This window comes from Sycon ciliatum, chromosome 6 (genome assembly GCF_964019385.1).
Source record: "Sycon ciliatum chromosome 6, ocSycCili1.1, whole genome shotgun sequence".
Classification (NCBI taxonomy): domain Eukaryota; kingdom Metazoa; phylum Porifera; class Calcarea; order Leucosolenida; family Sycettidae; genus Sycon; species Sycon ciliatum.
In genome coordinates, this window is record NC_088648.1 from 15,503,965 (window position 1) to 15,528,590 (window position 24,626).

The window sequence follows — 24,626 nt, forward strand, 5'->3', positions numbered from 1 at the left end:
ACTGAAGGACCACCGAACTCCGTTGTCCGCTAATCGTCAGTCCACGCCTTCATTCATCGCGCCCACTAATCTCCGCAGTTCATTGGCAGCACCTATGAAGTTGGTGCCATTGTTGGACACAACCTGTAGTGAAACACCACGCCTACTCGTCATCCGCATGAAGGTGTTTATGAATTCATCCACGTCAAGACTAACGGCCATCTCAAAGTGCACCGCGCAAGACTGCATACACGTAAATAAGAACAAGTACCTCTTCGCACGCGGCTTTCCGCGACCTTACTTGGTGGTGAAGGGTCCAGCGTAGTCCACTGCTACTCGGGAGAACGCTCGCATGGGCAGAGGCACACGGACGGTCGGTAGCAGTGCCACGATCTGCATTCCTGGCTTTGCTGATTGTCGTTGGCAATGGGTACACTTCTTTTTCCACGCTTTGATCTCCTCTTGTCCAGCAAACAGCCAATACGTCTGCGACAAGAGAGCCAACGTGTGACTTACTCCGCCAGCATGATGGCTCTGCTCATGGGCTTCCTTCACAATTAGCTGAGTGACCCAGTGCCCGCGTGGCAGGATGACAGGGCATCTGGCTGGCTGCTCGAGTATCTCCGCGTTTCGCAGTCGACTGTCAACGCATAGCAGTTGATCATCATTCAACATAGGTCGCAGCTTAACGAGTTTGCTCGTGGTGGGAATGGACTTGCCTTCTTTCACAAGACGATATTCCTCTGCCAGCGCCTGTTCCTGCGCACCAGCAATGATACTGTTTTTTCTGCTCTCGAGCTCGTCTACGGATAGCGGACCAGTGTGTCGCCGCTCAGTTGGCACTCGGCAATTCTGCACGAAGCGCGTCACCCAAGCGCGCTGTCGGAGAAGACGATTGAGAATCGTATCGGGTCGAGTAACCAGGGTAGCTCGGCGTCAGGAGCTGTGACTGCTACCAAGGCAACCGGTGCTTGGACAGACTTTGCGTTGTTCTTCTGCTCCAGGTGAGTAGTAGATCTTGGCTCACTGAGACGCATTGTCGGCCACTCATCCTCGTCTTTGCGGAGGAAGTCGGGACCCAACCACCAGAGCGCATCATCGATGAGAGCACCAGCTGACGAACCACGGGACAAAACATCTGCTGGATTCTCATTCGTCGGCACATGGCACCATTGGCTGGGAATAGTGCGTTGCTGAATCTCACCTACGCGCGTTGCAACGAATGGCTTGAAGTTCCGCGCATGGTTCCGAACCCAGTACAGGACGTTAAGGCTGTCTGTCCAGATGACATTGTCGTGGACCGGTAGACCGAGGATGCCGGATTCCCAAACTGCTAGTTCCATGCCAATTACAGCAGCTTACACCTCTAGCCTGGGAATTGAAACAGTGACGACACGGGATCTACTTGCGATGATTGCGGTCAACACATGGCCGTCTTCATACGTGCAGCGCAGATAGCTCACAGCGCCGCAGGCGCCTTCAGACGCGTCAGCGAACACGTGGATCTGCTTACTGACGGGGTTGCCTGCATTAACTTCTTGCAGACAGCGCTGGATGCTGAGATGGGAGAGAGCTGCTAGATCAGTATACCATCCGGTTACGCGTTGATTGAGCTCATCAGGGAGCGGCTCATCCAAGTCCATGCCTTGTAGCCACATGTCCTGCACCAACATGTGTGACTTCATGATGAACGGGGAACCGAACCCCAGCGGGTCGAAGACACTAGCTGTCGCACTCAAGAATGAGCGCTTGGTGATGCGCTGCTGGCTTGGTGCTGTTGGCTTGCACGCAAAGATGTCGGTCGTGGCCGACCACAGTAGTCAAAGTGTCTTGACGCTTGGCAGCTGCGGGGAGTCGAGGTCGATCTGGCTTGCTCGATCCTCCTTGGACACTTTCTCCATAACTACTTTGGAGTTCGAGAGCCATTTTTGGGCGTGCATGTCTGCTCCCTGCCAGCATTCCGGCAGCTGCTCGTACAGCATTAAGTCTTCGACGCCATCCATCGCAGAATCCATGGAGTCGTCCATATACGTTGCCGCAAGCGTAGTTTCGGCTGCCAACGGGTACTGCTTGCTGATGGGCTCTAGCGTGCTTGGATACAAACTGCGCCAAGAATGGCGATGCGTTAGATCCGAAAACCAGTCGTTGAAATTCACATACTCGCGGAGCCGCCGTGTCATCCAGGTCATGCCATAGAAATCGGGGATACTTCCGGCCCTCAGGACGCAGTCCGATGCGCAGATACATTTCTGCGATGTCACAAACGATGGCTACTGGATTCTGGCGAAAACGGGTCAGAACGCTAGGAAGTTGCCGCTGTAGCTTCGGCCCTGGAAGCATCGTGTCGTTGAGAGATGTACCCTCATACTTCGCCGATGCGTCAAACACGATCCGGGTCTTTGTTGTCGCTTTGTCTGGTCGAAGTATGGCAAAGTGGGGCAGGAACGGGTTCGAATCCCAGGATATGCCTGAAAAAATAGGAGAATTGAAAAATATATAACATCCCTATGCTTTTTAGCCGTCATCAAGGTGGTAGACGGTATCGTATTACCCTCGATCGTACCTGTCCCGTACCTGTCCCGTACTGTACTGTACCATCAAAGACGGCTGGCCACAATGCATATTCAAATAGGGCTTTCAAATGCAAGATCAAAACGTGAAGCAACTTGGAAGAATTAGTATGTATGCGAAATGTATCGGGGGATGCATGCAGGGCGCGCGATAGTGCCGGTTCGAATCCCAGGTTATGTCTTTAAAAAAAGGAATTTTTTAAAGAATTTATACCATCCCTATGCTTTTTTTTGTCTAGGTCATCAAGGGAAAAAAGCATAGCGTAGGGCCCTGAGCTTCCAAGCTCTCTCGTTGTATTGAGGGGTAAACTGCACAACACTGCGCCCTACTCTATAATATTCCATACATTGTAGCCAGTTTCTGCAAACCATATCGGTTCCAAGCTCCAATTGGCTTAGCACTGTCACAATAGTCCCTCCCTCGTGCACTCTTAGTTTGTGAACGGCTAGCTCCCTACTTCTCGAAGTACAAACACCTACGATATAGCGTGTCCAGCACAATTCTAGTCACTCCTTCACGCCTTATACTGTTTTGTATGTGCCAGCCAACATATGCTCAACACCAGTTCTCCTCAATGGGATTTTGATGGAAAGGGCTCCAGCCTTCAAGGCTGCTTGTTTCGATGGCTTCGTACTAATTGGGCCGGAGACGGTTTCCTGCCTAAGTAAAAATACGACAACTCCTCTACCAAACTGCACTGGTAAGTACCACACTTTTCGATTTTGACAGCATGTTACAAGGCGAGGTCGCGTAGTGCTCCTGACTACAACCATAACCCGTTGGCAGAGTCCCGGTCTTGCGACCATTTGAACCGTATTGGGAAAACCCAGGTTCGACCGGGTTATGGTTGTAGTCAGGAGCACTACGCGTCCTCGCCTTGTAACATGTTGTCAAAATCGAAAAACATGTTAAACTACCAAGCAAGGCTTCTGTATATAAGTGCCACACTTGTAATGATCATGCTCTTGTGCCTTATTTTTGCACTTTAATGGTATGGAGCAGATGTTCTGATAACAACGTTTTCCGGAATACTTGTGGTGTCTAACGCATTCATGAAATTCATGTAATGAAAACAATAAAATTGCGTTTCGCGTTAAGCCCGATTCATACTTCATCTCGCGTACGGGAAACCCATCGCACGACCGTCGCGCGATGGGTTTCCCGTACGCGAAATAAATGAGCTCAGATCAACTTTTTCTCGACGCGACGCGTTTCCCGTACGCGACATGAAGTATGAATCGGGCTTAAGACTCAGGTAGACTCCAAGATCAAAGCGCAGATGCAGCTCCATAAGCGGTGTTAGGTAAGTAGAACAGACCCTATCACGATTCTCCCGAATCAAGCACTGTAGACGATTTCTATCTGTATGCGCTCGTGGTGACTTGTTTGGATTTCAGCTGCCCTAGGCTGAGGAGGAGGCTTGCTCTGTTGCTGACTGCTTTCCCTGGCTGCCTGATTGTTGGGCCTGACTATTCTGTAGTTTTATCCTTCGGTTTGATCAAGGGCGGAGGTTTGGAACGTGTGAGACTTGGAACGCTTCCTCACTGGCGAGACCCTACACAGTAGCAGGCCGCCGTGCGCTCCATGCGGGAAACCCCACCTTTGGGTGCGAGGCTGTTCTCATCTGTTTTGCCGGCTACGGGCCTGCCCGTCTCAACGTTGCTGTCGGTCTTCGCGTCTTCATGTCCTGCTGACCTCGCGATTCCCTGTGACAACTCCATTGGTGACAATGCCCTGCTGCCAGTGTCAGATAACAGGCAAATGTGCAAGATGCTCGTGCAAGAGCTCCGGAAAGCCGTGTGTGGATTGTTATCCCGGCCGCAACGAACCACCAATCTGTCGGAATAGCGAGCAAATCACGCCTATGACCGTGGGGTCGCATATCGCGGTGCAGGGTGTGGCTCCTGGGTCAAAGGTCGTCGGGAAGAATGTGGCTCGATCGGGTGTTACCGTAGGTGCTGACCAGAGCGCTAATTGGCATAATCAGCCTCCAGCCTGGTTGAGAAGAACATACCCAACAAGTGATAATTCCGAGACACTAAGACCTCGCGCCAGGCACTTGTCATCAGCAGCAGCGCCGACATCGTCGTCAGCAGGTGAGGATATACCATCCTTTTACCTACAGCACCTCCTGTGAATCTGATGGACCCCGGGGACTCATCTGATACAATGAATACTGGTCAGGAGGGAGTGGAATCTGCTCTTTCCTCTTCAGTCTGCGGGGGCCAAGGGATGCTGCCGGCTGCGAACCAGGCACAGCCTCCTGCAGAGATAGAGCAGCGGCGGAGTCTGCGCCAGGGCGACCCTCCAACGACTCCCGCCTCAATAAGACTTGCGTATGACAAGATTGTCCACTGGAGGAAACTGTTCTTCAAGATTCCGACTGGCTCCACTTGCAAGGCTTTTGTGAACCTTCTCATCGTGGAGCTGTGGCGCTTCATTGATTCTGGAGGAACGGACAAAGTGGCCCTTTACCGTTTTTCTGTACTGCCATGCCTACTGCTGCAGTCTACACGTCATATTAACAAGGCCAAGGAGAACGCTGAGTATCTACAGAGGCGAATAGCATTGTGGCGTGCCGGAGACCTGAATGCTCTGATGAGTGAAGGTGACTGCTTACAAGACTCCTTGTTCCGTCCGCACAGGGGTGGTCGAAGGCAAGGTGAAGAAGACGAGGCGCGTCGGTTCTCTGACCTCATGTGCCAGGGTCGTGTGCATAGTGGCTTGCGCTGTTTGGACCCGGACCAGCCGGGGAAGTCGGGCGGTGTACTGAACATTGATGACACCATAACTCTCAGGGACGGCTCATCGGCCCAGGTGAAGGACGCACTGCTTGGCAAGCATCCGAAGGCGCAGCCAGCGGGTCCGGAGGCAATGTTGCCCGGTGATGCTCCGGCTGTGAACAGCATTCGCTTTGAAGGCCTCACCGCTGAGCTGCTGAAATCCGTGGCATTGCAGTCGGAGGGTTCAGCTGGCCCCTCTGGGCTGGACGCAGCCTGTTGGAGGCGTATGTGCTCTGCCTTTGGTGGAGCCTCAACAGGCATGTGTCAGGCCATCGCTGGTCTTTCCCGCATATTGGCGACTGGTCTTCTGCCCGCGGAGGGACTGGTTCCATTCCTAGCGTGCCGTTTGATTGCCTTGGATAAACAGCCCGGTGTCCGCTCGATCGGCGTGGGCGAGGTTCTAAGAAGCATTGTGGCCAAGGCGATTCTGCGCATCGCCTCGCAGGATGTGGAATCAGCGTGTGGATACATACAGAAGTGCGCTGGGCTTCCTGGTGGAATCTAGGCAGCTGTCCACGCGATGCGGCAAATTTATGAGCAACCTGTCACTGATGCGGTTCTGCTGGTAGACGCGAGTAACGCCTTCAACAGCATCAATAGACAGGCTGCGCTACACAATGTCCAGCGATTGTGCCCTGTCCTGTCCGCCACACTTCAGAACTGTTATCAGTCCAGTGCACGCCTGTTCGTCTCTGGTGGCGGGGAGATAGCTTCACACGAAGGCACGACTCAGGGAGATCCGCTATCTATGGCGTTCTATGCACTCGGGACGCTCCCCCTCGTCAACCACCTGCAACGGGAACACACAGACGTCAACCAAATTTGGTATGCGGACGACTCCAGTGGCGCAGGGAGATTGTGTGTGGTGCGGGATTGGTGGACTACCATAAAGGAGCGTGGGTGCCTCTATGGGTACCATACTACCATACCAACCTAGACAAGACAACTCTGCTCGTCAAGCCAGACTTAGCTGAGGAGGCGTCCGAAGTGTTTGCTGGTACCGGGATCCACATAGTGACCGACGCAGCCAAGTATCTAAGGTCATTTGTTGGTGAGCCTGAGGCGGTGGCTGGTCTCGTGAGGAAGAGGGTGGATGGTTGGTTGCGCGAGTTGCGGAAGCTGTCTCGGTTTGCCAAGACGGAACCACATGCTGCCTACGCAGCACTAACCCATGGTTTACGGGGTAGGTGGGTGTACCTTTTCCGCACTGTGCCCATCCCGGATGAGTACGTGAAGAGCTTAGACAATATCATCGCTTTCGAGTTTCTCCCAGCACTGACAGGTCATGGTGCCTTCACCGAGGAGGACTTACGCATGCTGAGACTGCCCACCCGGTTGGGTGGTCTGGCAATCCCGTCGTTCCAGAGAATGAGGCAGACGGAACTGGGCACGTCAGTGAAAATGACAGAGGCTCGAGAACCCCTGATTGCAACGTTTGACGCTGAAGCTGCGCCCGATCCAGTTTGTTGCCAAATGGCGCAAAGGCACCGACAATGCTTTTTCCGACGCTCTCTCTCGGCTTCCAGTTGACACGCCTCACAGTGATGAATTTGGAGAGAATCCAGCTCTCAGTTCGCCCGCTGTTCATGCGTGCCTACGTGCCTACGGCAAGATGATGACGCCGTAGCGTCGATCTCCGCTTCAGCGAGCTACTCGAAGCTGCGAGAGCTGACCCTGATTATCAAGCACTCGTGCACGCCGTTCGTCATGGTTTCTCGACAAATTCGGCTAATGCCGACCCTGCTGTCAAGCCGTGCTTGACAGCCCGTGAACACCTCCTCCTTAAGGGCCAACGCGTGGTCGGTCTTCGTGCCATCCGTTCTCGTGTCCTCCAGGACCTGCATTCAGAACACCAAGGTCTCACCCGTGCTCAACGTCGTGCCCGCCAAATTGTGTTCTGGCCGAACATCTCTAACGACATCTCTAACACAGTCCGCAGTTGTGAGATGTGCCGGTTGCGTGGCCCATCCCAATGCAAGGAGCCCCTCCGTGTTACTGAAGATCGTCGCTCCCTCTCCCATTCAAGTCCGTTACTGCTGACCTCTTCTCACGTCAAGGATGGGAGTTCCTAAAGGTCTCACCAAAGATGGCGGCCCACAGGTCTTCTCGCCGATTTGCCGATTTTTGTACCTGTTGGCAAGTTGACCACATCATGTCTTCGCCACCCGTTCCGCAATCCAACGGACATGCCGAGTCGGCTGTTTAAGCTATGAAGCTCCTGATCGCCAAGACGACTGTCAATGGCAAACTCGAAATCGACCTCTTCCAATGTGGCTTGCTGGAGTGGCGCAATGCTCCACGCGGCCACGGCCGGAGCCCTGCCCAAGCGTTGCATGGGCAGCCACTTACGTCGTTTGTCATCGCTCACCACACCAGCCTCGCCCCTGAATGGCAAGCTGAGTCTGACTCTGCTGACTCTGCCGCAGCCAAGCAGTCTGCCGCCGTTGCAGCCCACTACGATGACTCTACTCATCTCCTCCCTCCGCTACGCATTGGCTGTCGTGTTGATCTCCAGGATCCACGGTCCAAGCTGTGGCACACCATTGGTGTCATCGTTGCCGTCGGTCGCAGTCGTGACTACCTCGTCAAGGTACCCAGTGGCCGCCCCTACTGGCGCAACTGTGGCTTAATTCGACCCATAACTGCTGCTGTTATCCCTCCAGCCTCAACCTGCACGCCGCCTGCTAGCAATCCTGCTCGTAACGTTGCCCCTCCTGATCCGCAACCGCTCCGCTGCAGCCAACGCCCTCGCACTGCACTTAACCGCCTGGACATTGCCTCGCATTCCACTAAGTCATATGATTAATTGTGTTAGTGCTCTGTTCTCTGCACTAAGTCATAATTATGATTAGCTGTGGTAGTGCTCTGTTCTCTGCTACGTGCGCAGTCCCCACTCGTTCTCGTACACTGCATTTGATTCTTTTCAGTTAGATGCTGAGGTAAACCATGCTAGACCACTGTTTTTTCTCAGAAGGGGTGTGATGTGATATGATGCTCATGTCTTATCACGTGACTATTACGTCATGTATTTTACATGTATAATTATCACATCACAACCAGCATGCGCCATCTTGGACTAGTCGCCTACAGTGCATGCTTGGCTTGACCTGGTTGTTGGTTATTTACCTGTCTTCTTCACACCTGTGTCTACTTGTATTCTTCCAAACCTCAACCTGTGTCCTTGAGTGTTTGTGCATGACTGTAAAGGCAGACATCGAACCGACCTTGGAGGAGCCGCCCGTGTTTTGGCGACAGATATAGCAGGCGCCTTTGATAAAGTCAGCCATACTGGCCTGCTGCACGAGGCTTCCGTGTACGGTCCAGACGGCCCGGTTCTCGGATGGCTGGAAAGCTACTTGCACAACCGGCACCTGCAGGCTGTTGTGGGCGACCAAGAGTCCTCCCTGCACCATAAATTATCTAAACAGGGGTACCACAAGGTGGCATCCTTGTACCTACGTTATTCCTCCTGTACGTAAATGACTGCGAGGACACCTTGCCTGCTGGTGCTTTGTCTGCGTAGACGCCGAGACCTTTGAGGTCAGCAGAGCAGCCTGGCCCCGCCACCACTTCTCGCACACATTCGGGAATATAGTGGACTATCGTATAAAAACTTAGAAGTTGCGACTTCGGCGATAATAGTCATGAAGTTGATTGTTCCGACTAGGAACACACGCTTCTTGCCGAACTTGACACTTGACTGACTCACGACTGCCATCCGGAGCACACGAGGAGCACGTCGCACCTTCCACTCGGCAAACCTGCAAGAAAGCACCACTCCCTGCTCAATACACAGTGTTTCGGGGAATTCACCCCTCATCAGTTGAGCTTGAGTAGGCTGAGGAAGATTGTGCCTGAAAAGCACCACTTATATACTGCTCTCCAGGCCAAACCATCACCAGGGATACAAACTTACAGTATTGAGCAGGGAATGGTGCTTTCTTGCAGGTTTGCCGAGTGGAAGGTGCGACGTGCTCCTCGTGTGCTCCGGATGGCAGTCGTGAGTCAGTCAAGTGTCAAGTTCGGCAAGAAGCGTGTGTTCCTAGTTGGAACAATCAACTTCATGACTATTATCGCCGAAGTCGCAACTTCTAAGTTCGTATTGTTGTCCCTCACGCGGCCGTGCGACTAGTTGTTGGAGGTGACAGCGTTGCGAATAGCTATACTGGCTCTCAACGTCTGTTTAGCACAACTCCATGAGCGACTCTGACTCACGCTGCTACCTGGAGCTTCACGAGGTGTTTGTCGCGCTGGAAACAAAGTGTCTCTGTAAGTTTGTATCCCTGGTGATGGTTTGGCCTGGAGAGCAGTATATAAGTGGTGCTTTTCAGGCACAATCTTCCTCAGCCTACTCAAGCTCAACTGATGAGGGGTGAATTCCCCGAAACACTGTGTATTGAGCAGGGAGTGGTGCTTTCTTGCAGGTTTGCCGAGTGGAAGGTGCGACGTGCTCCTCGTGTGCTCCGGATGGCAGTCGTGAGTCAGTCAAGTGTCAAGTTCGGCAAGAAGCGTGTGTTCCTAGTTGGAACAATCAACTTCATATCGTATAAAAAAATTGAAACAAATAAAATAACTTCACGTTTGTTAGATCTCAAACTTGTACCTTGTACCTCAAGATGTTTGTAATGAGCCTGAAGTGTGTCCTTTTTATGAGTATTATCGCATTTTTTGTCTCAGAGGAAACTGTTTTCCCTATTTCGTTCCATTTTTATGGGTCACGAATTTGTCGCTGTTCATTTAGGTCTTCTTCCTTGCGCAGTTTCTTTCACCTCTCTTCCGTACATTGCCCTTGATTCTTTGATTTTTCCTGAGGATTTACTACTTTTTTTAAATTTCACTGTATTGTGCTGGTAGCCTATTCTGGGACATGTGATCGCTCAACTCTGGAGAATGGATACTCTCAACCCAATGATAACTCTATGGTTCGCAGACTTTCTTGCAAATCCGGATATCGACTTTACACCTCGCCGCATTACACTTGTGTTTCATCATCAATTTCAAAGCGAATCACGACCTGTGAAAGTGAGTACTTTATTCATTCCATTTGGTAAGACTTGTGTGGGCATTGAGTCCCAGCCCTTTGGAGCTTTACAACCCTCTGGACTTCTCCTGTACATCATTTGTTCTAATTCCGTATTTTCTGTATGGCGCACATGAAGAGCGATGATGCTGACACCCTTGGTCGGTTTAGCTGCTCTTGGCCACCTCCATGGTTCGGCTTCCATCACTCTTTGTGTATGTCGGTGCGTTTTTGCTGGCGTTTGCGCAGTGATTGTTTCCGTCACTCTCGTTTGTGGCTATCTTGTAAAGCCACACAATTTGAATGCTATTTCTATATTAGTGGTTAGGAATGGAATATTGCATGCCACTTTGTCTATGTGTTTGTTGTTTCCATATTAGTGGTTAGGAATGGAATATTGCATGCCACTTTGTCTATGTCTTTGTTGTTTCCATATTAGTGGTTAGGAATGGAATATTGCATGCCACTTTGTCTATGTCTTTGTCTAGGAGAGAGGGATTCTCAGGTTATGATGCATGATTTTATGTATACAAAACTGGTGTTAAACGCACCGCGCATGTTTTGCAGAAATTTACGCTGTTCAGGCACCTTTCCCAGATGTCCATGATTGTCTGATGAGTCCTGGAGAGAGAAAATGGACGTCGTAACCTGATTCAACTCGTAGTTGTATCATCGACTATGCACCATGGGCTGATGTACAAGCCCGCTACGTAGACCTCACCATGCAACTCTTAGGTGCCTTTCGCAAACGCAAAGATCAGGGTGGTGAGGGATAAAGAGCGCTCTTTACCGGAATGTTTTACAAATTAGAGAGCGATATGCGAGCGGACATGAACTTACCTTCATTCCGCCAGATTTAGAAATTTACCCACTTGGGTAGGAAACAAGGGAGCAGAGATCTTCTGAGCTGCTTACATGATGCAACACCACGCAGTGCCCTCACTGACCAGCTAGGCTTCGGGTACACTTCCACACTTGACACTGGCACGCATCGCTTGTGAAACTTGAATGGGAATGTTCGTTAGTTTGAGGGTTTGAGGGAGTTGCAAACAGGAAACGTCTGAAGAAACATTTGACAGTCACCACCAGATCCCGAGCCAGGGACCCGAGGTTATGTTCAGCGATGTTCTACCACGAAGCTATGGTGTAGTCGTCATCTCAGCAGCGAACTATCAAAGTCTTGTTCAGATTTCGAAAATCGAAACGAGAGCTTGGAAGCTCAGGGCCCTACGCTATGCTTTTTTTGCCTTGATGACCTAGACAAAAAAAGCATAGGGATGTTATAAATTCTTAAACAAATTCCTTTTTTTAAGACATAACCTGATATTCGAACCCGCACTATCGCGCGCCCTGCATGCATCCCCCGATACACTTCGCATACATACTAATTCTTCCAAGTTGCTTCACGTTATGATCTTGCATTTAAAAGCCCTATTTGAATATGCATTGTGGCCAGCCGTCTTTGATGGTACGGTACGGTACGGGATAGGTACGGGACAGGTACGATCGAGGGTAATACGACACCGTCTACCACCTTGATGACGGCAAACAAAGCATAGGGATGTTATAAATTTTTCAATTCTCCTATTTTTTTTAAGGCATATCCTCGATTCTCCTATTTTTTAAGGCATATCCTGGGATATAAACCCGCACTATCGCCCTACATGCATTCCCCAATACACTTCGCATTCACACCCATTCTTCCAAGTTGCTTCACGTTATGATCATGCGTTTGAAAGCCCTATTTGAATATTGCGACCAGCTGTATGTGGCCAGCTGTGTTTTATGGTACGTTACGGTACGGGACAGATACGGCATAGCGCCAGGCTTGACACAAACAAACAAACACACACACACAAATACCAAATTAAAGCTGTGTGGACCCTGGCTAGCGCCAGACGTTACTGAAGTAACGTCTTCTGCATAGCTACGGGAATAATTATGTATTCCGGCGCTGCCTCACCATGTTGACCCAATGGCAGCCAAGCCCACATTTCTGTTTAAATTTCTTATTCCAAACTACACTGGAATATGCAACCCATGCTTATGTACACAGTCTGCGACAACATGAATATGGTTCTCTCACCTGCATCTGTCGCCGTTCATTACATACTGTAATTGGCTTTCCGCCCACCGCAGATGTTCAGTGTAGTCTATCTCGAAACAACCTGACATTCATAACAATCCGTTTCTCCATAAAAAGAGTCTTCTTAAATTCAGTTGCGTTCATTTTTCTGGCAGTGCATTTCTATACAGCCTTTTCTGCCTTCGTGCAATTCTAAGGCACATAGCTCCATCTGCACAATGTCCCAAGACTCTTTTGAACTTATACTGCTATGAGCCGCCTCTCGATTTGGTTACTCCTCTCTTCCTTTTTTAGCCTCTGACCGCTGGAACACAGTATCGGCATCGGTCCGCCTTGCTGCTTCACCAAGTCAAGTTCGTATCGCAAACCTAGATTGGCTATGTAACCGTTTGAAGGTATTCTTGGAAAAGACAATGCTTGCTCAAGGCAACACAACTGATATAGGGCACTTTGTGCCCTAAGGTGATAACGCGAGGGCTGACAGGATAGGGAAAGGTGCAAGATACAGAGCTTGAGGGCAGATAAGGTTAGCGCTAACAGGGAACTGTTACACCATCCCTCACTAATAAGCGTGGCACAGGTGCCTCCAGGAAGTCGAGGAATATGTGGAAAGGGAATAATCAAATGAAATCGTGTCAACCCATGCCTAGCTTGTGTAACCCAACAACGCTCATCTAATTGAAGCACCGTGCAAGTTAACCAAGGACAGTCAGGCGAGTAAAGATAGCGGAAATGGGGAAAATCTAAAACAGGAGGGGAATGGATGGCTTAACACAACAAGGATCAAGTGGGAATTCTCAAGGTACACGTGCAATTGAATTTGAGCGAGTAACATTTCGCGGTAACCATAGTGTCACTAACATGCCCTGGACGCCCTGTAACGCCTTAGAGCAACTATCGGCCTACCGGCCTCGTCCAGCAAGTTCCCTTCTGGCTCCCAGGTGGCTTCGTCGTCTGGGGACCCTTGCCACTTGACAAGGTACTGAGTCTGATGCCTTCGCTGGCGATCGTCAAGAATCTTCTCCACCATGTATCTGGTCTGACCGTGCAAGTGAATGAACGGTGGTGGGGGTGGCTGCCGCCTGCCGGGAATAGTATTCTGCTCATACCGGCGCAGAGCAGTGACATTGAAGACAGGGTTGCACCGAAGAGCGCTGGGTAGATCCAGCTGATAGGCGTTGGGTCCGATCTTCTTGATGATTGGGTAGGGCCCGAACCACTTAGGGCGTAGCTTCTGTGAGGGCTGATCCCGGGCTTCTGCGGTTGTTAGGAAATCTTTGTACACCAGCACCATGTCGCCAACCTTCAGGTTGCTGGGCACCCTTCCCCTGTCTGCATACTGAGCTTGTCTAGCCTGAGCGGCAATCATGGCGTCCTTTGCCAACTTGACGGCATCCGCCCGATCCTGGATCCAGCCTGGGGCACTCCCTCCTCCCCTCCGTGCCAGGAAATCTGGTGGGGACTTGGGATTAAGTCCATAATTTAGATAAAACGGCGTGCTAGAAGTGGAAGACTGATATGAACTATTAATTGCAAATTCGCAAAGAGGCAGAAGCTTGTCCCAATTATCTTGTTTGTGGTTAACAAACGTTCTAAGCACATCCTCAATTACTCTATTCATTCTCTCAGTCTGCCCATCGATTGGCAGTACTAAACGACAAGGTGGTACCTAAATGATGAAACAATTCCAGGAAAAATTCAGAAGTACATCTTGGATCCCGATCACAAGCAATAGTGGAACTCAAACCGTGTAATCTAAACACATTCTGGAGATACAAATCAGCAGAACCCTTAGCGTCAATTTTGGAAGTCGTGGGGACTAAATGGACATATTTTGTAAGCCGGTCAACAAATGTATAAATTGCATCAAAGCCCTGAGGGGTCTGGGGTAAGCCAACGATAAAGTCCATGGAAATATCTCTCCAGGGGGTGTCTGGTACTGGGGGCGATTGCAGCAAACCGGATCGAGGCAACCCACCCTTAGTGCGCTGACATATGCCGCAAGAGTTAACAAATTTCTTCACGTCAAGGCCCATCATGGGCCAATAGAAGAATTGACGAAGCCGGAAATATGTACGATCCCGTCCCTGATGGCCTGCCGTAACACAGTCGTGGTACTCCTGCAGGAGCTGAAGCCTTACTGCACACTTGGGTACACACAAGCGATTGTTTGGGGCTGCACGGAGGTATAGGTACCTGGACTCTTCATCCCAATAGTACCGCTCGTGTAGAATATCAGAGGAATCGGCGCGCAGCCGCTGAATTATTGGGGAAAGCTGCTCGTCATTCTGATATGCTTCCGAAATCATCTCAGCAACACTATCACTCAGTTCCAAAGCAAACTCAATCGTATTCAAATGGGGTGCTGGTAGGATGGATGGGCAATCCTTTTCCTCAACTACATTGCCAATTGCTGACCCGCGCAGATCAGGGCGGCGGGATAACGCATCAGCCATATGTTCCTTGCCGGGTTTGTGATTAACTGTGAAGTCATAGTCTGCAAGAAATTCAACCCATCTAGCTTCCCGCTTAGTGAGATTGGCTTTTGTGCTAAAGTAGACTACGGCCATGCTGTCACTGAACACTTCAAAATGCTGGAATAGATAAATTCTCCAGGATCGCAGTGCAAACACCACCGCCAGGGTTTCGCGTTCTGAAGCAGTGTAATTTCGCTCCGCTTGTGACAGCTTACGACTGGCATATGCCACAGGATGCCAAGCACTATCGCTTTCCCCCTGTTGGAGAAGGACGCCTGCTATTGCAAAATCACTTGCGTCTGTTGCAACTCTGAAAGGCTTCTGCACGTTTGCTAGTTTCAACAGCGGTGCACGAAACAAGGCCTGTCTCAGGGATTCGAATGCATGCTGACGGGGGCCACTCCATTCGAACCTGGCATGTTTGCCAGTGATCTCCACTAATGGCCGCGATATAGTAGAGTAGTGCTCAATAAATCTTCTAAAGTAGTTCGCAAAACCAAGGAACTGCCTCACCTCCGTAACTGTCGTCGGTGGCTGCCATTCCCTCACTGCTTTAAGCTTCTTTGGATCTGGAGCGATACATTCACCGTCGACGGGATGCCCTTGAAACAGAACATCCTTGACACCAAACTCACATTTCGACTGCTTACAGAATAGCCTATTTTTCCGGAGCGTCTCAAGAACTGTCTGGATATGTTCAAGATGATCTTGCCAGGATTTGCTGAAGATAAGAATATCATCCAGAAACACTACCACAAACCACCGTAAGTACGGTTGGAGAATACTGTTCATCAGTGACTGAAACGTGGCAGGGGCGTTAGTTAATCCAAAGCCCATGACCGGGAACTGGAAATGACCGAAGGGAGTATTGATAGCCGTCTTAGGTACATCTTCCTGACGGATCCTAAGCTGATTGTATCCCGAGCGTACATCCAGCTTACTGAAGTATGAGCTACCTTGAATGGTATCAAACAGGTCATCAATGTTTGGGAGGCAAGCTTTGTTTTTGATGGTGATCCTGTTCAAATTCCGCCAATCACAAACCATGCGCAATGAGCCATCAGACTTTTTAAGGCAAAAGACTGGGGCACCGTATGGTGACTTGCTGGGTTCGATGAAGCCCTTGCGGAGGAGTTCCGTGAGCTGGGCTTGCAATTCGTCCATCTCGGGTTCGGGGAGACGGTAGGCAGCCCGTGATGGAGGAACGGCACCCTCCTCAGTCACAATCTCATGGTCGACATCCCTCTCTGGCGGAAGCTCAGTCGGCAGGTCGTCTGGAAAGATGTCCGAGTATCATGCTGTCCTCCTCCTCGTCGTCAGTAGCGTTGATCCACGCCAGGATTCCCTGCGCGCCTTTCCTCAACTCGCGGCGAGCCTGGGAACCAGATATGAGCATGCTCTCAATTGGCGGCGACTCCTGATGCTCCGTATCACTATTTTCGCTGAAGTCTTTCTCGATAACCTTTACCGGACCGGTCCTCTGCAGTCCCGATGATGTCGATGAGCCATCAGCCAGGGTTACCTTCAGTGTTTCGTCCTTGCTCTCCGTAACAAGGCCGTTTCTTTGCACGAAAGCTTCCGATATGAAGTCGTGCGTCGATCCCGAGTCAATAAGCATAATTGCCCGGCGGCCTTTCATCCTGCCCTCAACACGGAGAAGGTCATGCTCCAAAGGAAGCTCCGTGTCCTGTACTGCGAGATCAACGTTGCTGACATGGGATTCCTGTTCGGCAACATCTTCCGAATCAGCTTGCAGCGTCGGTTCTTCCAGCTCTAGTGCGCTGTAACGGTTGCGTATGTCAACCGGGTAACCCTTGGGTGCTTTCCGCTTGGTCGCCAGCGAGCGCACGCCATTCTTCACTGGCGACCAGCGTTTGGGTGTTGATTGCTGGGACAATCCCGAGCTAGGTGACCTGGCTTCCGACAAGCGAAGCATCCACCCTGCCGACTCAGGTGACGCCTCTCCTCCGGTGTTAGCCTTTGGGGTCGTACGGGCTGACTTCGGTGCTGAATCGGGTTCGGCTGTTGGTCCGCCGTTTGCGCTGACCTGATCGCTTGGCTCTGATCAGTGGGGTGCTCTCGCAGCACCCGGGTCTTGACAAGATGGGTGCAGTCCATTTACGAACAGCAGTCCACGGGTCAGCTCGTCGATCTCAGGCACTTGTAGGCTTAGGCGTGAGAACTCGGTGACATAGCTCTCGAACCTTGAGTGCTGCCTGACAGCGAAGAGATCCAGTCGCAACCGCTCTTGATGATGCAACGGACCGTACACCTTGGCGAGGGCTTCACGCAGCGCTGGCCACGTCGAGAACTCCACACCCGTATCCAACGATGCGATGAACCATAGCTTGGCGTTGCCGCTCAGGAAGCCCGCTGCGTAATCCACCATCACCGATGAGTCGGTGATTCCCAGTGACCGAATCGCCAGCTCAATGGAGAAAGCCCACTCCTTGAACTGCGAGGGCTTGCCATCGAAGATCGGCGGCTCCTTAGCGTGCCGAAGCTTCCCGGACCAATGAGCGGGCGGCACAGGGAGCGGTTGTTGTCGGTTGCTCAGACGGGCGCTGACTTGGCGACTGGCTTCACGGACCTCGCTGGCCAACCTGAATAGCAACACAGAAAGAACAAGGATCTCCACGACAATGGCGAGCTCCAAGAACACCATGGAAACCATCCTCTGCTACCAGTGTAACCGTTTGAAGGTATTCTTGGAAAAGACAATGCTTGCTCAAGGCAACACAACTGATATAGGGCACCTCGTGCCCTAAGGTGATAACGCGAGTGCTGACAGGATAGGGAAAGGTGCAAGATACAGAGCTAGAGGGCAGATAAGGTTAGCGCTAACAGGGAACTGTTACAGGCTAGGGTACCCCGTAAGGAGACCATAGGTCTCTGGGAACTGCCCTAGAGAAATATCAATAAATATTTTAAAATATAACGGCGAGGAGACAATAATTTGATAACCGCTATCAATAAGACAAGCTGAATGGATATTTGTGTCTACGTTATTCATGCAATGTAAAACGGTCTGCAATAAAACGATTCACCTCTCAATCTACCCACTTCCCTCTCCTTCCCCTCCCACTGCTCCTGTTCTTTCTTCTCTTTCCCTCATACGTCCAATTATCTGGTACGTCCAGAGCGTAACGATGTCGAGATCAGTTGGTCAACGGAGCGCCTGGCCCCTACCACCATGGCTGCTGCATGTTCCCATTGCGTGCACCACATGGCTTTTAGTAACAAAATTACCGTTTTACATTTCATGAATAAAGTATACATAATTATATATGTCGATTCAGCTTTGTTTAGTTTCGTTTTTGATTTACAGGTTATAATAATAATAATAATAATTCGCGGGATTCGCGTTGGCATCACAGGTTATAGTAGAAACTATTTATTTCGGTAGAGGTGTGCGTTTGTTTCTACTTTTAAAAAGCGTAAATTCTACTTTCCTCTACCGGCTCCACCAGGAAAAAGTTGGTAGAAGCCCTTAGAAGTTGGTTGAAGTTCACGTACATATTGTGCAAAACTACTAAATCCGGTAGAAAAGCGCCCGTGCACTCAATTCTACCGTCTACCTCTATTGGTAGAGTGACTCTACTTTACTCTACCATTTTTTTTACTAAGTCCACTATGCTCCCGAATGAATGCGGAAAGTGGTGGCGGGGCCCTGCTACTCAACCGACCTTGGTGGTGTCGGCGTCTGCACAGACAAAGCGCGCCAAGAAAATAGAGAAGGACATAAAAGAGAGAGAGAGAGAGAGAGAGAGAGAGAGAGAGAGAGAGAGAGAGAGAGAAGAACAAGACAAGAACAAGACATGTATACGGAAGTGCAGCGCCCACTATTAGCGCCCACACATCCACTGCAGAGGGGTAAAGACAAAAGATATGTTGGATAGTGAAATGGAGGTCAATCAGAACTTAAGCTGAGGAAGTCAAAGAGCGTCAGCTGCTCTCTGCCAGTCAAGGCGCAGCAGGTACTTACGGCATCTTTCTTTGAAGGACTGCAGCTGTTGTGGGTGCGGTGCAGATCGGAAGACAAGTCCCAGCAGGCTGTTCCACTTTGGGATGGCGCAATCGCGGAACCCATTGCGGAGGATGCTTTGGGTGCGTGCCTGGAGTGTTGATTTTAGCTGGTTCTGGTGTTGCTGAGCGATCTTAGTAGCCAGCCTGGTCGATGGTCTGCACGGAGGGCGTAGGTCGGCTCAGACTCGGCTGGGCCTGGTAGAATGGCCTTAAGGTGATTTTTCGGGGCAGGTACGTTAGCTTGCAGAGGAGCGGCAGGGATGCAACCATTCTGCAGTGCTCCAGGATGTGAAGCCAAACTCGGGGCCGATGATCTTATCTAAAAACGAACGCAGCCTTATTGAATGCGGTTATCAAATTTAAAAAAAATTGTCCAGGTATTTGGCTGTAAATGGACTATGTGCAACTATGAGCTTTTCGTAGCATGACGTACACTTTTGTTACTTCTTTTCAGAAATTGTTTGCAACTCTTCCTCGACAATTATTAACAATGGATTTCTTCAGCCACCTGACGGCATCGCCAATGAACGAGCGACCGTGACATGCAGTACTGGATATTCATTAGCCGGTTCTTCAAATGCTACGTGTCGGGCGGATGGCGTGTGGAACACGAAGGCAACGTGCAACGGTTAGAACATTTTTTTGTACCAGAAAATAATCATCAAAAATTCTTTAGGGAGGGGAACGTTTTGCAATTATCGTGTCATTTGTAGACTTTTCATTGTCGTTGTTCATCAAGATTTGGAGAATGTATGATGATGTCGACTGTTTAAACGACGTTTTTTCTGTTTTCGCAATTTCAGGTGATCCGTGTCACGAACCAATTATACCTAATAGCAATGTGTCCGGCTTGAACGCGTCAACCGGTGAAGTGTTTTATGTCGGTTGCAAGGAAGGATTCGTACGACAGGGCAGCCCCACAATATCTTGTGTGTCACCTTCAAATTGGAAATCTGTTCCACACTGCCAACGTAAGAATTCCGCCCCTTCTGCTGCATGCCATGGACACTCAGCATTCTGAATGCATTTTCGACAAATACCGCACAGAAGATTGAGGATGTGATCCATATCAAATCAATAGAAAAGGAGAATATTCGATCATATAGCTTTTCTCATGTCGAATATCTTCTGCGTCGTTGATGGCGCAGAGTGACAACTATCTAGGCGATATTGAATATTATCGAATGCTGTGCTACAAGAAGGTCATCGCTGCTCTTTCATAAACCCAGATGACGGATGGATATAGGATTGGGAGGGGTGGAAGGAACGATAGGTGTGCAGGATGGGGAAAATATCATGGCCGGAAAACGATTCCTCAATGGAGCACCACCTAATTAGTTTGTTCCAAACAGAATTGGTTTTCAAAAAAACAAAATGAAATTATGGGACATGCTCTCAGTGGTAGAAGACGTGTTCAGTTAACAGCTGGTTTATATTTTCTTCCTTATTCCGTACGTAGCTTGCATTATCATTGTATTGAATAATCAGCGCTAGTTTCATGACGGTTTCATGCTGCGTCTGGAGGTGCTGGCCCTCGTGTCTGAGGGCGGAATACTCGCATTGCTAGGCCATGCTGCTCCAGCAACTTTAAGGTTATGCACTGTTCTCTTGGAATACAGCAGAAGTTAGCAATATGATTGATCTAACAGATCATGGGAGTGAAAGAAAAGGGTCAAGTGAAGTTTGTATTAGAGGCAGAAGTGGGATTTGGCCACTCAGGATTGGCAATAATTTGGCTTACTCCCTGAAGAGGCTAAAGGCGGTCGGTTGTCCAATCCCAGTCAGAATGCCGCAGGTGGACGTAGACCCTTTTCTTGAAGGTCTGCATCGCCTTCTGAAAGGGTGAATAAAGGCTAGGAGACGGTGTCCATCATGCAGTGAGGGAAGGACCGAAGGTCATCGTTCCGATACTGAGGTGGGACAGTCTTGGTCACCTTGGACGGGTGGTGGCTCGCAATTGTGCAAACGCAGGCTAGCGTGCGGGCCCGGGTTGGAGCTGTCGTGGATATGAGGGCGGTGACCATGGCAGGGCCAGTCAAATAGTGGATCTTGAAGAGATAGGCGAGGTCAGCAACATTACGACAGATGTCCAGGCCGGGCAGGTGGCAGCCATTATCGATGGCAAGGAGTGCGCTAAGCTGAATGGCCGTGACCTTTGCTAGTACGGAGGGTGCTAGCAGCATACCATATTCCAAAATCGGCCAAACACAGGCTGTACACTACTGCACGGCATTCAGAATTGAGAGCCATGGCAGCCTTGCGAAAGAAGCTGAGTTGCTGTGCACTGAATCGCTGTGCACTGCCTGTGGATAAGTTCATATGAACTGACTGAAATACCTTAGCTTTCATCTTTTCATACTTTTAGCTCAAGAGGAGCTGTAAAGTCAAGTGCCTTATGACAAAATAATGCCAGCTCCATGATCCAACACACCACAGTTCACGCATGTTATCCCTAATCACGTTGGTAACGCGCACGGACTGATGCAGTAGTGGTGAAGTAGAAATCACTGATTATACCTCGCAGAGGGGCGGGCGCAGGGGCTGTATTTCGGAACCATGGACTAGAGGGGTTTAAGGTCAACAACATTATTAAATTCTGAAGAAAGATCAAAAACGAACATAGTGGAGATGTCCTCGGCGTCAGAAGAGTTGTTCTTATATGTACCTGTCGTGTACTTCTACCTACTTCTGGACGTACCTCGGAAAAAGGGGTGGGGTCGGGGTGGGGGCTTGGGATGCAACCAGTGCTGCAAATCGGCTATTATCAACAGACATTTTTAAATATTTGTATTGTCAGAGAGGTATTTCCTCTGGCCTTCAGGGATGCTAACATGCCTAATCCGTCCAGTCCCCCAAACCCTTCCAATGTGAGGCAGTGTTGTCTTGATGGTATTTTGTTCGTAGCATGTCCAGTGGGCATTTTCTAAAATCAACCGGCCGAAAAAGTGCCGAAAACAGTGGGTTTGCTTGTGTAGAAATCTTTGCAATTACTCGTAAAAGGAACTTGAATGTCTGCTCTGTTTCAGCTGTGCGGTGCAAAGGTACGCCAACAGTGCAGAGTGGCTCAGTTTTGGTTGGGCACATCACGCCAACATTTGGAACCATGGCAATTATCATCTGTAACTCGACGTATGAACTCCATGGTAACAGAACCATCACCTGTAGTGCGAATGGCACCTGGACCGATAATGGTCAGACTTGCAAAGGTTTGTTTGTTTCTTTCTTTCTATCTTTCTTTTACACAAGAGAGAGTTTGGAAGCTTTGTCACAACTCCGAGTTTCACGTATCTCTACGATCATCAGGCAACTGATGGATCCAAAACGGGCAGCCAGAACATAAGGGGGAGCAAGGTGGGAAATTCCGAGGGGTGTCATAGGCGACGCGTCTGTTCAGCCTCGTCGCCTTGCCCTTTCATAAAGAATATCGCCCGCCAACGCATCCGCTTGATGAGGCTTTCCACCATCTCGATAAGCCTGGTTGTGTACTGGGCTGGCGACGGAAGGGGGATGTTCTTCATGGAGTAGTTCAAATCCACCCGTTTTGGCGCCTCCATCCTCCGACACGAACAGTAAAGCGAGATTGCTCTACCAATAGGGAGCCCTTGACGTAGTCAAGTGGTGTGCTTCACTGTCTGAAGAGTGCTCAATGCCCATGTAGGGCAGAGCCTTGTACACAAGAGAGAGTTTGGAAGCTTTGTCACAACTCCGAGTTTCACGTATCTCTACGATCATCAGGCAACTGATGGATCCAAAACGGGCAGCCAGACCATAAGGGGGAGCAAGGTGGGAAATTCCGAGGGGTGTCATAGGCGACGCGTCTGTTAAGTTAAGCCTCGTCGCCTTGCCCTTTCATAAAGAATATCGCCCGCCAAAGCATCCTCTTGATGAGGCTTTCCACCATTTTGATAAGCCGGGTTGTGTACTGGGCTGGCGGTTTCTTTTATTTGAATTCGTTTAAATCACAGGAAATTCTCCATTATCCCCAGAGGAAAAAACCTCTGGTTCTTACCAAGAAGGAATAATATATTACGAGAGAAGGAAATAATAAAAAGAATCATAACATGAGAATTCAAAAAGCATTATAATTAACCCTTTGTGCGCTCAACGAGCGATTTCGCTCGTTGACTATACAGTGACACTAAAAAGAGTATATCTCTGGTGTTCCTTCGCCGATTTTCATAAACAAAGCATGTACGTTTCGAGGGGAACCTTGTCTATCACGTCGAAGTTATCCGAAGTCATGGGCGTGTGCATGTGTAAGCAGTGCACCGAGCATAGAGATAACAAGCAGTAATGTGTATGGTGAATAGGGGGGGGGGGGGGGGTGCTGTATCCACACTGCTTTTTATAGTGAAGATGAGCAAAGTGGAACCCATGGAGGAAGGGATGCCGAGCAAAAAGCAGCGTGTTTAACACTGGTCACAAATTTTGGCCCCTTGGTCAAAATTTGGTCCCTTGGGCCGACCTCTCGTTCCCCGTTGTGTTGGGTTTTCGGCTTTAAGGCATAATGGACGTACTAGGGCAGACCATATTTTGGTATGGCTTTGTTTACAGCATAATCCACTTAGTCAGATTTGTATGGTAATTTCAAGAAGGCACTGGATGGGTTTGTCCAACGCCGACGCTTTGGCTTGCTAGCTCGTGTTGATGACAATGTCCGGATAGTGATTCAGTTTTAGTTGCTTGGTTATCGTCAATTCACTTTCACTGCGCATCTGGGGACCTGATGATAGGCGCTGGACCCTCAGAAATTGAGAGGAGGCAACGGGCAACTTCATTATGTTGGGAGTAGCCGACGCATAATCCATCAGTAGCCCACTGCTGCATGGGTTCTGGAATAGCTTGTATGCCAACTCTCCCGACTCTTTGACGGCAATGGTTATATCCATGGAATTCACTGAGTCGCTCACCTCACTCAACTCGTATGTGAACTTGATCCTTAGGTGGTAGGAGTTGAGGAGCTGTACGAACTGTACAAGCCGCTCTCTGCCATAGGTCCAGAGGATTAGGATGGCGTCGATGTAGCGCTTGTACACTAGCGGCTTGATCTCTGCGGTCTGTAGAAGTCTGGTCTCGATTGTATGCATAAAGATAATGGCGAAGAGTGGTGCCAGGTTGTTGCCCATGGAAACCCTGTCAATCTGATGATATACCTGATGTCCGAACTTGAAATCATTGTGGCTCAGCACAAATTGCAGCAGGTTACGCACCTCGTTCAGGCTGGGTCCAAGCGTGTCGATTTGCTCTAAGTGGTTCTCTAACTCCTCCATCACAGCATCGACCCCTTCCTGGATTGGAATGCTGGGGTATAAGCCTACTACGTCCATAGTAAAGACGATTGTGCCTTCAGGTGCTTTTAGACCAGGACATAGGTCCTTGATGCAGTCGATATCCTCTATCATATTAGCCAGGTATGCCGGTACAGATCCGACGTGTTGTTGTAGTATACGTTCTAGTATAACTGAGATTCCAGTGGTAGGTCCATCACAAGCGGGCACAACAGGCCGCAATGGCAGATTCTGTTTGTGGTCTTTCGAGAGTCCGTACCATTTCGGGAATCTTGTACATCTTGGTTGGATGTCATCCAATAGCTTCTTGTCCATGCCGCTACACTCTGTTGCAAGTACATCATCATAAACATCAATGCAGGCCAGCTTTACATCTAGCTTTTTTGGGGGTTTTCC

The 24,626-nt window shown here is 49.8% G+C and overlaps 2 protein-coding genes and 1 long non-coding RNA gene across 3 annotated transcripts; 1 reads left to right on the forward strand and 2 right to left on the reverse strand.

Moving 5' to 3' along the window:
• Positions 1-276: 276 nt before the first annotated feature.
• LOC135820077 (uncharacterized) lies at positions 277-654 on the reverse strand. Its single transcript, XM_065333382.1, has one exon. The coding sequence runs from the start codon at positions 652-654 to the stop codon at positions 277-279; it is 378 nt and encodes a 125-aa protein (XP_065189454.1).
• Positions 655-3,100: 2,446 nt separating this feature from the next.
• Positions 3,101-22,142, forward strand: LOC135818859 (uncharacterized). The gene is made up of 5 exons (XR_010553790.1): positions 3,101-3,250; positions 10,188-10,355; positions 19,397-19,570; positions 19,746-19,913; positions 21,969-22,142. It is a non-coding gene; the product is annotated as an uncharacterized LOC135818859 (long non-coding RNA).
• A 1,434-nt stretch (positions 22,143-23,576) lies between these two features.
• Positions 23,577-24,344, reverse strand: LOC135820078 (uncharacterized). Its single transcript, XM_065333383.1, has one exon. The coding sequence runs from the start codon at positions 24,342-24,344 to the stop codon at positions 23,577-23,579; it is 768 nt and encodes a 255-aa protein (XP_065189455.1).
• Positions 24,345-24,626: the final 282 nt, after the last annotated feature.

What these genes read in the sequence shown, in the direction of transcription:
- LOC135820078 (XM_065333383.1), bottom strand. Translation starts at nt 24,344, where the DNA reads ATGATAGAGGATATCGACTGCATCAAGGACCTATGTCCTGGTCTAAAA.
- LOC135820077 (XM_065333382.1), bottom strand. Translation starts at nt 654, where the DNA reads ATGTTGAATGATGATCAACTGCTATGCGTTGACAGTCGACTGCGAAAC.